The 16,710-nt window shown below is 37.5% G+C and overlaps 1 protein-coding gene across 1 annotated transcript; it reads left to right on the forward strand.

The window, feature by feature from the left end:
* The first annotated feature begins 4,240 nt into the window (after nt 1–4,240).
* Nucleotides 4,241–8,747, forward strand: LOC124639762 (carboxypeptidase B). The gene is made up of 7 exons (XM_047177230.1): nt 4,241–4,399; nt 4,708–4,920; nt 5,378–5,468; nt 6,270–6,371; nt 6,547–6,762; nt 6,972–7,394; nt 8,491–8,747. The coding sequence occupies exons 1-7, from the start codon at nt 4,323–4,325 to the stop codon at nt 8,659–8,661; spliced, it is 1,293 nt and encodes a 430-aa protein (XP_047033186.1). The 5' UTR covers nt 4,241–4,322; the 3' UTR covers nt 8,662–8,747.
* Nucleotides 8,748–16,710: the final 7,963 nt, after the last annotated feature.

A 16,710-nucleotide genomic window follows, 5' to 3' on the forward strand; every position in this document is an offset into this window, starting at 1 on the left:
TTGGGATGAAACATGCCAAAAATCTTTTGAAACACTAAAAACCTGTATCATGTCACCTCCAGTTTTAGATTATCCAGATTTTTCAAAAGAAAATTATTTTATTTTGCAAACCGATGCGTCTAACAAAGCTATTGGAGCAGTTTTATCCAATAAAAATGGCAGACCTGTAGCTTTTACTAGCAGAACCCTGAATAAGGCCGAATCAAACTATCCGGTTATAGAAAAAGAGTTGTTAGCGATAGTTTGGGCTGTCAAACATTTTAGAGCTTACTTATACGGTCAATACTTTAAGATCAGAACTGATCATAAGCCGCTAGTCTACTTATTTGGCATGAAAGATCCATCGAGCAGGCTTATGAAGTTTCGTTTGCTATTAGAGGAATACAATTTTGACGTAGAATATGTAAAAGGTTCAGATAACGCAGCTGCAGATGCATTGTCTAGAATCTGTTTGAGTTCGAAAGAATTAAAAGAATTGAATGAGAACATTGTAAATGTCATGACACGGGCTCAATCGCGAAAATTAAATAAACCTGATTCTTCCTCGTTGGACATGGTACATACTGATTTAAGGTCTGATCAGCCTAAGGTCATAAGTAATCATGTAAAACCGGCAGAATCAGTAGAATTACGTATGATTAATAAAGAAGAATTAAATAAATTGAGGAAATTAAAAGTCATTAGTAAAGAAAATAAAACTTTCTGTTATGTCGACAAGAAAAAGATTATTTATATTAAATACCTAACCTCTGACTCACGAATGACGCGACGCGAGTTTGTGAGAGAGTTAGATAATTTTTGTAAAATAATAAATGTCAATGAAATAAGTATAATTAAAAAGGAAGATAATAAGCAATTTATTAAAAAACTAGTCGAAGAAATAAAATCTATGAAAGATAGGACCGGTCCACCTATACATATAATAAATAACGTAAAGACAATTTATAATGAAGATGACAGAAAGGTTATATTAAACGACTTCCATCTCCTACCTAGCAGTGGCCATGCAGGTATGAGAAGGATGGTCAATAACATTAAAAGGTACTATTATTGGCCAGGGTTAGATAACGATGTTAAGAACTTTGTTAGGCGTTGTGACAAATGCCAGCGTCAAAAATATTCGTTACCCGTAAAAGAGCCATTAACAATAACAACGACAGCTAACACATCTTTTGAAAAGATATATTTAGATCTAGTGGGTCCATTTGAAGTTGATAACGATAATTATTCTTATGCTTTAACTGTACAATGCGAACTAACTAAATATATAGAAGCGTATCCCTTAATTTCTAAAAAAGCTAATGAGGTAGCTAAAAGTTTTGTGACTAACTTTATTCTTAGGTATGGAGTACCGAAAGTAATAACTACAGACAGAGGGAAAGAGTTCATCGCATCTACATTCCAAGAGGTATGTAAATTACTAAAAATCAATCAGTTAAACTCGACTGCGTACCACCACCAGTCATTAGGAGCGTTAGAAGTGTCACATAAAAATTTAAATGCTTTTCTTCGCATTCAAATTGATAGTCACCCTGAGACTTGGAGCAGTTGGTTACCTTTTTGGTCGTTTGCATATAACACGACAGTGCATACAGAGACAAAATTTACTCCGTATGAACTTGTTTTTGGTAAAAAATGCTCACTACCAAGTAATTTGACTCTTGATTTAGAACCACTGTACAACTACGATCACTATCCATGTGAGCTCAAATACAGGTTGCAACTATCACATAAAGAGGCGAGGAATAATTTAATAAAGTCTAAAGAAAAGAGAAAAATTGCATGTGATAAATATACTAAGCCAATAAACTATAATAAAGATGATTTAGTACTCTTGAAAAATGAGACAGGAAATAAGTTAAGTGATTTGTACTCTGGTCCATATAAAGTAGTCAAAGATATGCCACCAAATGTAGAAATAATCAAAAATGGTAATAATGAATTAGTGCATAAAAATCGCACAAAATTATATGTCCAATAACATATAATTCAAATGTAATACCTACTTACTGTTTTGTCTAAGTACAGTTTACTGTTAATGTTTTATTTTATGTTCTATCTTATTCATGTTAATCAATCTTTATAAGAAATGTAATCGTAAACATAACATTTTGTATTTTATATTAAAAAAAAAAAAAAAAAACTTATTATACTTATATTGTACTGTTTAAATGTCTAAAAAAAAAAAAAAAAATTCCTATATTGTCATATTTTTTTTTTCTTTCGGATGGAAGGTGTAGTAGTATCTAAGTTGTAGTAGTAATAAGTATACATACACGTGTAATCCTATCAATATAACCCAAATTATTATTATAATAAAGTCAGTCTTAAATCATCATTCGGTCGTTTAACTCATCTCCTGGCATGCGCCTTACAGTATTTAAGTAGTTTATGTTAGTGATTATATATTGGTTATATCTTCTTTCTTTTTACACTGTCTATCTGTACCTATCTCTTCTATTTCTAACTCTCCCATAACGGGCCTGCTGGAAGAAATTTCATTAGAGATAAGCTGTGCCCTTGTACAATTTTTTCCTATTATTTATTATTGTTTGTGTTCTATGTGTACAAAAGTGTTAAATAAATAAATAAATGCAGAGTTAGTATTATACTTGTCCTCCTTATTGTGTTATTTCCGTAGAGTATAAAACAACGTGCCAGTTCATCCTGCAGGTATATTGATCACTCGCCATCCTTCCCGGGAATCGAAGCAGTAATCTCGTTTCGCTGAGACGGTACGGAGGTACGTTTCAAGGTGCTCACTAATAACATTCCTGCTGCAGTTTATTCCTTCGTGGAAGCTCTTTGCTCTGTATGAGGTCTATAAATGATGGGTGGCACGAGTCAGTATGTGATAACTACAGTTAATTTCATGATATAGACTTCATCAGAATTTTATTATGATAAGTCTTCAGAAGTGTTAGACAAAAATGATTCATATTTGATGCACTGTGGGTACGCCACAGTAAGAATGTCTAAAGTAAATAATGTTCAAAACATTATGAGCCGTTTTTGAGCCATGTTGACAAAAAGTAAAGCAGAAAATGGTTCTTTCTACTCATGATATTTTGTAACTTTCACAGTCCTACATGCCATGAATAGCAATTAAGTGTGACGTGCAGTACAAGTTAGATTCAGAACAATGGCAGTCAGTCCAGCAGCAATCCCTGAGCGATGTTCAAAAGTTAATAACGTTAAAAATATCTGGAATCAAGCGCTCGGATAAAACTCGCGCGGTGCAATATCGTCGATAGTTTATGTTGCCGACTATACCTCACACACGGATAACAACGATGAATTACACATATTTATAGTAAATAGGTATAACACATATTACCATCAAAACAGAGGTATCATATTAAGTAGGTCCTGTTTGTTCCGTGCCCATTAAAACATTTCATTATAATAATCAGCATACGTGCGCAGTGTCAATTTAATCAATTTAGATTACGATAATACGTTTATCCACTTTATTATGATGCCGATAAAATGTTCGTTAAATATCAAAGTGGTTCCTTTTTTATGCAATTTATTCTACAACTTGTGTTGGCAAACACAAACATTTATTTATCAAAAAAAATAAATGAAAACTGGTTATTAAATTTTTCATTTCAGCATGATAACTCTCTATTCTGTAAACATAGTCACAGCAAATAAACATTAAAAATGCATTTTCGCAATACCCGACTTGCATGAAGAGTTATGTGTTTAAATCGCATGTAACATGTTCAGTAACTTTTTCATCCATTGCTCAGTGTATCAGACATCACGCTCGCGAGCAAGTATCGCTCGCTCACGTACCGACTCCGCGACTTAGCTGAATTGTTTCAACGAGAAACTTTACAGCGCTGCCGTAATACCGACAGGGATCTCTCTCAACCGGTACCTGAGAAATAGTCCTCATTTATATATATTACCGGTATTTTCCAACCGTTGTTTCTGCCAGTAATTAATGGCACTCATTTTTTCAACAATACTTACAGTTTTTGTTGTTCTCAAATCTTGTTTGTTTCAAAAGTTCAAATGAGATTTTACACAAACAACTACTGTTGCTCTCCAAGCAATATTCTCGGTTAGATATTTGAAAGAAAATAAACTTCGGCTGTATCATAAATTACGTTCTTTATCACGGAACCCTAACCCAAAAATTCCTTAGTCATATAAAAGTGTTATCAAACAATAAAATTACTTTTATCATTTTCATCCTCCGATCTGAAACCAATGAATATAAAGATAAAGATGGAAGCGATAAGGAGTTAAGATAATTTGTGAAACTACAACAAGTCGATGTCTCAGTAGATGGTCTTCTGTCAGTCCGGAATATGGAGATCAGATATTTATTATTGTTGTGTGCTGTGGCGGGCGCGGTGCAAGCCGGGAAACATGACCAGTACTCCGGGTAACTAAATATTTAATCATTTATACATTCTGCTCTAAGTCCTAAAGATACCTAGATATGCTAAATTCGAGTTAAAGGATATGCGGGGTTATGTGAAAACTTCAGCATGGTTTTGATGTTCGCGGATGTGACAGACTTGCGCCAAATGGCATGAGATTTTAACATCTATCTACTGAAATTGTGAAGACGAGTAAATTAATGGCATTGTTATGTCTAAGGGTTAGCTGTCTGATTGAATGACTATTTTAACCAGATTACTGCAATGCACACACTAAATCCTACTAACCATTTCGTACCCAATCTTCTAGGCACCAAGTCTTCGGCATCAAGTTCCGCAACGCATCAGACTCGGAGCTGCTGCACCGGCTGGAGGGCCTGCTGGAGCTGGACACCTGGCAGCATGGCGTGCTGGAGCAGAGAGACGCCATGGTAATGGTGCCGCCAGGGAAGAGGGAAGCTTTCCTGAAGGCGCTGGATGATGAGGGGGTACAGCATTATGTGCAGATGGATGATGTCGCTGAGTAAGTGCTTCGAAGGAACCTGATCATTTTGTGATCAATGGTGGTTGCTTTTGTAATTTAGGTTAGGTTTTTGCTTGAAAATTTGGTACCTACAAAACGCGACTTCACTGTTTGTTGTACGTTTGAATATATTGATGCTCTCTTTTTTTCAAAGTAAATAGTTAAATTGAGATGAAACAAAACGGAAATATAAACGAAAAATGAAATCAATTAGCTAAGTAACAGCAGTTTGCGGCCATTACGATATGCTTGTTCAGCTATCAACTTTCAACCTGCAAATATTCAAATGTACACACTGTTTTATTTTACACGAAAAACTCGTTAAACCAATTTACCGAAAAACCTCAAACAATATAAGTAAATAAATGTTGCGGTTAAAAATATTCAAACCATTTGAATATTTACTATCACGACATTTATTTATTTGAATTATTACTAATTGAAATAATTTTGACAGAGCTCTGAAGAAGCATGATGACGAGATCTCGGCGTGGAAGCGCGCCAGGAGAACCCGCATGATCTTCCAGGACTACTGGCGATATGATCAGGTACCACACACACACAACCATTATATCAGAGGTCATTAGGACCCCCATCCCTTAGGTATATTTTTCCTTCAGCAGTTTTAATTTATTTTTAAAAAAGTCTTTATTTCTAAGTCTTCATTTGTTTTTGCCTACAGCAGCATAAAATAAGCAGACTGCATTTGGTTCAACAAAAGAAGCGATACTTGTTTATGTAGAGTGTTCAAACAAACAGACGCCATTAATGAATACACAAAGCGACAAACCAAATACTCTGTTTTAAATGAGAGCCTGAAATATGTAGTCATGTAGCGTGTATCCACATGACGATCACGCCTCAACCGTGTTTGTGTGATTGAAACAAACCGAATATATTCTAACTCGCACCCGAAGCTAGTTAGCAGTCAGATAATAGTGCACGGAAAACTGGTTTCAACTGATTTTCACTAACTATTTGCAATAGCAAATAATCAAATGTTCTGTTGTGTTGGTTTGAGGGTAGACGGTTATTTTTTGATGACGTTATTACTATTTTCTATTTTAGTGCATTAAACACAAAACACAAATTCGTTTTTTCATTTTATACACATACTAGCCGTTTTCCCGCAGTTTCATCCGCGTCCCATAGGAGCTACTGCCCGCACCGGGATAAAATATAGCCTATGTTACTCGCAGATAATATAGCTTTTTAATGGCGAAAGAATATTTAAATTTAAAATCGCTCCAGTAGTTTTTTAGTTTATCCATTACAACCAAACAAACAAAGTTTTCCTCTTTATAATATTAGTATAGATATAATGATAAATTGTATCCTATATTTCCCAGATTGATGCATACCTGGAGAGGATAGCCAGTCAGTACCCAGACCTAGTGACTCTGGTCAATGCTGGCAAAAGTTACGAAGGACGAGACATCAAATATTTAAAGGTCTGTGTTATCGTAATTTTAATTGACTTAAAATAACTTCAACGATTGATACTTTAATCTATTCAATTCATTCCTCCTAAAATGCCTCTAAACTTGAGGCTTAAAGTTCAATGGGCATTAATTGAGGATCTTTGAAAAGTTTTAATTGATGTTTAACCGAATTGTTTGTTCCCAGATATCCACGACGAAGTTCAACGACCCGAGCAAGCCCATCTACTTCATGGACGCGATGATCCACGCGCGCGAGTGGGTGACCACGCCCGTGGCGCTGTACTCCATCTACCGCCTGGTGGAGAACCTGCGCAGCCAGGACCAGGACCTGCTGCGAGACATCGACTGGATCATCATGCCGCTCGTCAACCCTGACGGATATGAGTTCACGCACACTGATGTAAGTTCACCAGCTGCTTTTGCCGTAATTATTGGTGTGACGGCCAATAACAATAAGAAATGCCTATTTGTAAGAAATGAGAAGAATGTTAAGAAAAGGCCTCAATATAATGATTCATTAAGAATCTGGACCCAATTCAATGTAGTAGCTGACACTATACCGTAAGATCTTCAAGCCAATATTCTTTGATGTTATCGTTTTGTTTACAGACCCGTCTCTGGCGTAAGACGCGATCAGTGCTGCCTGTCCACGAGACCTGCCTGGGTGTCGACGCCAACAGGAACTTCGATGTCCTGTTCGGCACCACTGGAGTCTCCGAGAACCCTTGTGCCTTAACCTACCCTGGCACCCACGCGTTCTCCGAACCCGAGACTGGTTACGTCAGAGATATTCTTCAGGAGCACTTGAACAGGATCCAACTTTACATGAACATCCATAGTCATGGGAACTGGGTGCTGTTTGGATATGGTGACCACAGTCTGCCGCCGAATGCTGCTCAGCTGCATCACGTGGGTGCCGCTATGGGAGCTGCTATGGATGCCATGAAGCTGCCTCAGGCTGGCTACTACTTGGTGGGGAACAGTGCTAGTCTGCTGTACGGGACTTCTGGCAGTGCACAGGATTATGCTCAGGTAGTTAATTTACATACATGTAGCACTTTACACAAATGTTGAATATAGGTTCAATTTGTTCGTCCATTTTTAACGACAATTTAATTTATAAGGATAACAAATCATTGTATAATCCTGCAACATTCCTGCGCCAAATATAAATGTTTATGTTTGATGAATACAGTATAATTCGTCTATAGCGAGGGACGGAGGGAGCACGCGCCGTCATAATCTTATCGGAGGATTTATTTTGTTTTTGATAAGGATTCGATGATGGCCATCGATTACTGCCGACTCATTGCAGACATTCCGAGCACGTACTCTATGCAGACCCCAGTCGATGGTGTAGCCTTGATGGAGTAATAAATAATATGAGAACATTGTACGAGTTATGATTAGGTCATAGTTTTGATAGGTTAATTAATTTCATTATTATTGTGATTATCTAGAGATTACGAATATTAGTCTATCATATTTAGTTTAAAGACAATCTTAGTCCGGTAACAACAGAAAATGAACTGATAAAACGAAATAGTAGCGAAAGACGTCAGCCAAGAAAAAGAAAACATTTCGATAACAGATACTATTAGGCAAACGTAGCGTGCAGTTCAATGAAGCGCTCCGGGAATGGATGCGTGAAGACGAGCAATGGCGCGGTGCCCAGCAGCGGCCACTGGGCACTGGGCATTGGGCGTGTGGGTACTCCCTAATGAGGATGTTCGCCAGTTGAAGGCCGGGTATTGCTACTCGAGGGTTCTTTGTAGTCTTGCTTCATTTCTGTTTTTGCCGTTCCTTTGTTTTTATTTATGTTTATGCTTAATGACTGCGGTTAAGAACGATGTATGAAAACCATAAGGTGCGACGTAGACAACGTATAATTTGTGGCGGTCTTTTGTGAGAATAGTACATAGGGATAGATAGCATTATTATATGCAGTGAAGCACAAAAAGTTTTTGGCAAATCGCACTGCACCGTGACTTGCTAAGGCGCGTGCTTTACTTAGCCGTGTAAAAATCCTTAAATAAACCTTTTTTTACACTATATGCATTTATTTGCTACAACTCGATATACAAAACGAAAGACCAACAAACATAAAAATTTGTGATTTTGTTCCCAGGTGATCGGCGTGCCGTTCTCGTACACGCTGGAGCTGCCGGGCTACGGGTTCGGGTTCCTGGTGCCGCCGCAGTTCATCGACCAGATCAACGAGGAGACCTGGCAAGGTATCGCTGTTACCGCGAGACTCGCTCGCTCGTACTATAGGGCGAGGTACAATGCGAACAACTGATGTGTAGTGGAGGTGTTGATTAGATGAATTTATATTTTTTATGTTTTGGTTTAATAAATGTTTTCTATTTTTGTACTTTTGTATAATGTGTGTTATCATTTTATTCTTACTTATCAGTTAGACACCTGCTTTACTTATGCTCTACTTTAAAAAAAAGGATCAATATGTTAAACGCAGACACAAATAGGTACAGTGCATTTACCTGTAAAAGTAACTTCCATTTTAGATAAATTCACATTCAATATGTCTCCGCATGTTCTACATACCTATCAAAGAAAACATGAAGTGAATATAATAAGCAAAGCTAAGAGGTAGAGACAGCAAATGAAAGCAAGCGAGCGGCTGAGCGCTCACTGGAGGCTCGCCAGCGGAAGCCATTAAACAATCCGCGCAAAGTTTCACTTTTGTTGCCGACGGTACAATATTGATGAAAATTCTTATTGTTCCGCAGCTGCATACTCCGACAACTTTACTCGGCATGTTTTCATTTCGTCATATTTTGCGTGCCGACGCTACCAATCGCCTGCCTCAGTACTTAACCGCAGATCAATATTTATGAGATCAGAGTTATCTTACGGCAGACATGCACTCTCAAACTCTCACTAACATGAAATAGTTTGTCTTCTTTGTAATGAAACGCTGTAACTACTAACGATTGTAAAAATAACACTGCAACTTAAACAAGAATATACTTAAGCAAATATGTAATTTCTTGTGACCCAGAATCGTTTAGAAAATGTATATTGTAACGACTGTAACAGTAGCTTTCATTATCACAATACCGGCGCTGCACAAAAGCGGTATTTATAAATACCGCAGCCCGCTGTGACGTCACCGCCGCGCTCTCATTTTACGCTTAGCCTGCTATTGAACTGCGACCTATGTTGTTGTATTCTACTTGCTTTATAATAAAAATAACTCAGTGTATAAGAAATAACTCAGTGTATTAAAGCGGTTTTCAGTAGGTAAGTTATCTGTTCCACATTATCGCCATATAATACCGGCAGTGCATTACAATGCAGCGCTTGCAGCGACCATCCGCTATAATACGTGGAACATTTTTGCATGATGTAATCTGCGGGGCGCAGCGCTGAAGCGCTATCGAATGCTGCAGCCGCCTCGCAAGACAAACGGGCCGAGCGCGCGCCCTGAATAATTCATACAAATCTGACGCGGTGCGAGCTCGCTAATATTTGTGCACAAGTGCCGCGGTGGCCACATCATTCATATTTGTCAAACTGTTTGCTTCCGTGGGACTCTATAAGATGTTTATTGAATGTTTGACAAAGTTCCTTTCATGCACTTCACGTTTCCCGGTCGGCTGAAGGGTGGGACCCTATTAGTACGCCGCCGCTGTCGGGACATGGGCCTGCCATCTGTTTGTGAGCGCTGTGTGCATACATCAGAGCCGGTATTTATCTTATTGTTCATGATGTTCAGATTTTTTCAGCGAAATGCCGATTTCTTTTGTTCCGCAATGTCGGAATTTGTGCTGAGTCACATTCCAAAACCTATCTAGTACAACGCTTGGGGTGCAAGGCTATTGTTTTAGTGCTTCGAACAGAAACCAGAACTGTCGTTACACTGCGTTAGTAATAACGGTTAACTTTAACAAACAGTTTACAGTGCACGCTGTGCTTAACTACCACATTAAAAGTTTCTTACTTCTGGACATGTAGCACTTGTTAATATCATAAAAATGAAAACTTTACCAGTTTACGTTTATTTAGGTTAGCAACAATGTCAGTTAAAAGCGAACCGCTGTTCCACGTTCGGAACGTAACCGCTGGATTACTGCGGTAACTAATTACAGTCAAACCAGATACTAACTGATAATAGGTGTTATCCAGTTAATTAAAGCCGTATGCGATATCACTGTTGTTTGAATAACCATTAAATCAATGCGTTGGAACTAATTGTAATTAGTCTGCGGCCAGCATTACTGGAGGCTTGGAAGGTACCTACATAGTTTATATAACAGTAACATTTCAAACAAGGCATACAAATAAATACCAGCAAACTGTAACAATATAATATGAAATGTGAAATGATACCAGGTATTTTTTTTCCCATTTAAAATTAAATGATTATAGCAAGAATGTCATGTTCTGTCGTCAGAATGCAGAGCTATCTATTTTCCGAGAACAATTCTGAAAAAATATTGAATTCTGTAAAAATAATCTTCACAACTTTTTGAGTTATAATAAGTCATAATTGGCTCAAAGAAGTTCTGTAACACGTGGGAAGTGGACAGTCCAAATTGAATTAACTTTAATAAGAATAGGTATGTATTCTATTTTCCGGTATTTATTCTTGGAAGTAGCTTCGTCATCATCAGACTTTCTTGTTATTCTACTAATAGCAGAGCTCTTTTCATAAAGAGATGAAAAGAGGAATTATAGACTTCAGAGTGTAAAGACAACGACGATTTCTTTTATCGTTAGGTATTAAAACTAAAAATTTTTACATCAGTACTTACAGACTTTGAATCAAATCCATCCCCTTGTACTTGACAGGCAAATGCTTTAACTTCTAGAACAAACTTATCAACTATTGAAACACCTCGCATGATGCACTTCCCCATTACAAGTTGATCAGTGCGTGTTCCACCACGTCTTCAATATCACATTACTGCGGATGACTGACGGTTGCCCAGCCCTGGGCAATGTGGGCAATCGCTCACGAGTGGCCGCGCTCCGCACTGCCCCGGGCGGGGACTATCACACTAATCATATCAGCCAGATTGGGCACGTACTGTTAGTTACACTAATACTGTATTACTAAATACAGATATTGTGTCAAATGGAGGAAGATGATTACCTAATATAAAGAGTTTCTGAAGAAGTAAATAAAGCAGCCAAACATACTTCACTGAAGAAAATCCGAGTGTTCAGTCCGTATCTCGATTTTCTTGTTCAGTATAAATTTAACGGATATTTCATTTTTCCATCAGGTATTCAAAGGTAGCATAAGAAGGGCTTCTTTCAAGTACCTAAATGATTAAGATGCCTTTACCTCAGACATGTACATAACCTTATCCTCTTAGCCGGCGATGTTCTGTCGATGACTTAATTCCTCCGTCTGTGCCTTATCATAGTACAGTGGTCAGCACTCCCCCCCCCCCCTACCCTGTCAAGTAATTTAGATTACGACGTAATGCCGCAAGATGGCGGTGGCTTACGATGGCTTAAGATTATCGGTAGATGTTCCATCTCAGGTGAAATAGATCCGAGGCTACAGAAGCACAGCGGTGCGGCGACAAGTCCGGAGATATATCCGCTCGCGTGAATGTTACACGCAGCTTTTGTCATATGATATATGTGTTCATTTATTTCACGAACAACTGTTATTATGTTATTTTAATCGTATTTCGTTTTGTTTGGATGGAATCATGCGTTTCGCTCACGGCTGTTGGTTCCCGAATGTGAAATGGATCGTTTTGTTTGTTTTTATTTGCATACTTTAATTCAGTTACAGATAGAAAATAATGGAATGGAATAGATTTTACACTATAGTTAGATGAGGCTCGGTAAAATATTTAGGTGCCTACTTTACATATGTTTATATGTAGGTTTTTTTGTATTGGGTCGTTTGTTCCCACATGGACATAAGTTACTGGTATAGTCATACATATCAGATATAGTAAAGAGAATGAAACACAAACATTGGCGTCGCCAGTGGTGCGCGCGACATGCGTGCGCTCGCCGCCGATGTACGCAGTAATTGGATTAGTGGCGAACACATACATGACAGTTCATTTCCGCTATTTAGTTAGGTATTGTGGATTGTGCTAAAAATAAGCAAGATGTTGTTTTTGTATCTTATTTTTCTTTTTGTGATATCTTTATGGGCCTATGACCTGTCTACCAATCAAACTAAAAAAGAATTATATATATAATGTCGGGACAATATATATAATGTCGAGACAATATAATGTCGGGACACCTTTTCACACACGGTCGGTTAGCCCCATGGTAAGTTATTAATTAACTTGTGTTATGGGTGCTAACACAACTGATAGACTACATATAGCTACATATATACATATTTATAAATACATATTGTAACACCCAGACCACGGCCAACAAGCATGCTCATCACACAAATGTCGACCGAACCGGGAATCGAACCCGTCAAATCAACAGCTCCATTGATCACATCATACGTGATTTGATTCCCCATATAACAAATGTGTAAAATGGAGTGTCATGTCGAGCTAGTAGCTAGTAGTATCAAGTATCGCACTCGGTCGGCGGGTGATTAACACGCGGGCTATGCTAATCACGCTGCACCGCACACCCGCCATGACTGATGGCGTGTATGCTAAAATATTGTGCGTTATGTAGAAGAATATAAGAGTATTCCTTTTCATACGGGACTTATTATAGACACTGTTAGAGGCTGCTTGTGGCCAAAAACGTTGTAAAATAACACATGTATTTTTGTACACGTATCTATGTATTTGTTTTACCCTAACAAATTAAAATTTAAAATAGTTCGTAAATATCTTTTTATACAGCCTCGCGGATACACTGACTGACAATGAAATATTGCAATTTACTTTCAATTTATTATGAATAATTTTATGTTCAGATTTCATTTGTATACAAATACGGAGTAAAAGGTCTATAAATATTTATATGGTTTTCCATTGTTACTTTTTGATCTGAAAATGAATTTTAAAACGTGAATACCCGCCATCATAAACAACAAGAATACTTTTTACAATGCCGACAGATGACCGCATCGCGGCTGTATTTTATTTCAGGAGCTTTTATTTGCTAGTCGAAAAATAACTTCTTAAATAGACCTAAATCATTCGCATTTTACTCGTACACTGACATAATTCAGCGGAAAGTGACCGAACCAACAGGCGTACACAATTCAGTACCGAGTGTATAATACGAGCGAACCCGCGTCAACATTAGTATTCGTGTCCCTCGCGACAAATAACCTCACCCAACGTAAATATATCATCTATCTGCGGCCAAGCAAAGATTCTGTCACGGCACGTAGCACCTCGTAGCAGCGTAGCCACGTAGCGCTACGACGTAGCACGCCGATTGAAAAATGACTTGGTTGTGTGAGGAAATCGTTTGAAGTGCTTGCATTACAACTATTTGAATGCAATAAATAAATAAATGAGATTGTGCATTCATGCGATTTGTTCGCGTCTTGTATTTTCTTTGTGAAATGTTTCACATTTTTACAGAGAATGTATGAGTTTTGTTTTCATAGTATTTGCAAATACGGTTTATTTGAGCTTAATATACTAGAAGTATTGGAATACTTGTACTGAATAGCTTTTGTACTTAAACATGTATTCCGTTCTCATAACTAACTGATTTACTAACCATTTCCATATAATCTATGAATAATTATAGCAATAATTATAACAAATTATTTATATAGGTCCAAAATAGTTGTAACCTTTAGTCTTAAACGTGGTTATAATCCGCAGCACATGATCATACTTACTCATAGTCTCCTCACTGACCAGTGTTCAACTGATCTCGTAACACTATTAGTGTCAGATGTACCGATGAGCTCACTGCGATAACACGTGTTTGTTTATGTACCACACTAGAATATAGAGCTGTTGAGATCTTCATAACTCACTTGTGTAGGTATGTTGTTGTTGGCAAGCATTTTAATCATTGAATTTAATGACGAAGATTGTCCTTGGGTACATTTCTATATAATGTGTCACCATTTCACCAAAGTGGTCTCAGAAGAGCTTCAGCGTGTTGGCTGCAGCCCCACGTTTGCCTTCCAAATCCGGGACTTTATAGTTCCGTGGTCTTATAGATTAACTAATTTTATGGTGACTAATCCATAAATGGTTTACCCCAATTTTATGCCATCCTAAATCACTGTTATATACCATGGGAACTTATCCAGCAGACAACATAAAAAGCACGCTTGACAGTTTCATTTAAGAAAATGACACCATTATGGCGGCGCGCCAACGCTTCACGTGACTCTAATTTATGTATCGAAGCCTCTGAACCGGACAAAAATGATCCACTTTAGCCGAATATTTAGACGATTAATTTATGTATTGAGTATAATAGAGCGTGTTTAACTTGATATAAACAATAATAACCAATTAACTGTGTTGGTATTTTGATTTAAACCGAGATAACAACGTTATCCGGTATTCAATTTCCCGGACCAGGTTCAAAAACTATCTCTATCAAGTTATATTTCATCTCAAATCTTGTAGTCGATAAGTAAACTAATATCTTTAGTTTCTTGACTTTACAAAAAGTAAACATTTCCGCTTTCAAGAAACTATTTCTTACGAAAACAATAATAAGGCGCGATCAAAATAACTTGAGTGAAAATAACTAGAAGAATAGCATGAACAGTTGTGAGGAGTGATCCGTTCAACCCTCTCTTGCTGGCCGATAAGCCGGTAATCCCTGGTCCGGGAAGACCGGTGCTCTGCAGACGAGCGGCGGAGGTTAAGTCGTGCCTTATCGTCTTTGTTAGAGTACTTAGCGCCGGTCACCTCACACACACACACACACGCGAGGACAGTCATCGGACTGTAAGCTCTTCATACGATTGTACACCTGAAAGAAAGAAAAGGTATTATTTTGATCGCCAGCTGTAGTAAATTCCCTCGTAAGTTAACTTGGTTTGTACAGATTGCAAACGTGCACAATTCGCAACATAAAATGAATTGATATTTATCAGAATATTGTTCGGGAATTCTGATAAAAAGACAACACCGCCACAGCATTCAGTTTTCCTCAAACATTTAGTATAAAGAGATTTTTATCTTTCATTTGTGCGATATTTTTTCCTCGTTGTGTATTTTTAAAAGATCGCACCACGTCTTGCTGCGAGGATTTCTCATTTAATTGGAAGCGGAATGTGACACGAAGTCTGTATTTTTGTCAAAATTTGAAAAGCTCACAAGTCACGCAACGAAATGTATAAAAGACTGCGCGAAAATATATTTTATTGTGAAAGAATATCAACGAGCATTTTTATATTGTTTCGCATTATTTTTAACCGAAAATGCTGTAGCAAATTAAATGCGAAGTGAATCAGTTTTTCGTACCACCATTTTGTTTTTTTTTTACACTTTTACGAAGAAGTTATTTAAAAAGTTCTCCGAAACTTTACTTTCTGTTCGCTAATTATTGAAGCGACGTTCCCTATTTATTGTTACGTTACAGGAATGTAGTGTTGTCCTCAGCTTCAGGAATTGTCTATTAAAGTGATGTAGCGTAGGTTCGATAAAAAATAGTGACGTGAGCGCGACGCGGGCGTGCCGACGGTAATGGAACGTCGCGACGCCCCGGGACGCGAGCAATGACAAATACGTGGAACGGAATGTTATTGCATATTATTAAGGGAAACACGATTAAACGACACGCTTTATTGGATGACTAATAAAAACAAGACGTGTTGTATTTGTTAGGAGCATTTTGTTATACGTAGATTTGTTCAGGTGTTTTAAGTGAAAAAAGATTGAAGTTTCTATTGTTTACTTTTGCAAGTAATAACACTATTTAAATAGTTTTTATATCACAATATTATGTCGTTTTACCACAAAAATGACTGAACAATTTACCTATTGTCAGAAAATATAGTATGTGAGAGAAAACAAGCTTCATTCGATTTAGCTATCACAACACAAAGTTACAAAGCCTCGTGAAGCGTGAACATAATAAAGCAAACATAAATAATTTCAATTAGACATTAGTTCGTGTTCAGTGAGCACACGCGGGGTCGCGGGTTCCACTTCCGATCGGTAATTAATACTGCTGGGCGTGACGTACTGAGTACACTGATCAGTTTCTGTGGCTTTACTTAACCCCCTTATTGATTTGCATTATACGTATGGGCTGTAATTTCATCTTTATATTATAGCAGGGTAAATACAAACTGTTCCTTTAACTTTTACTATCGTGTAGCTATATAAATGAAAAGCAGAAGTTTTGTTTCATAGAAACTAAAAGAATTACTACTTAAGAACTAACTATAGAGTTGTCGGAAAAACCTACTAAGGAAGGTTAAAAAGCTTTATATATC

This window comes from Helicoverpa zea, chromosome 19 (assembly GCF_022581195.2).
Source record: "Helicoverpa zea isolate HzStark_Cry1AcR chromosome 19, ilHelZeax1.1, whole genome shotgun sequence".
NCBI classification, from domain to species: domain Eukaryota; kingdom Metazoa; phylum Arthropoda; class Insecta; order Lepidoptera; family Noctuidae; genus Helicoverpa; species Helicoverpa zea.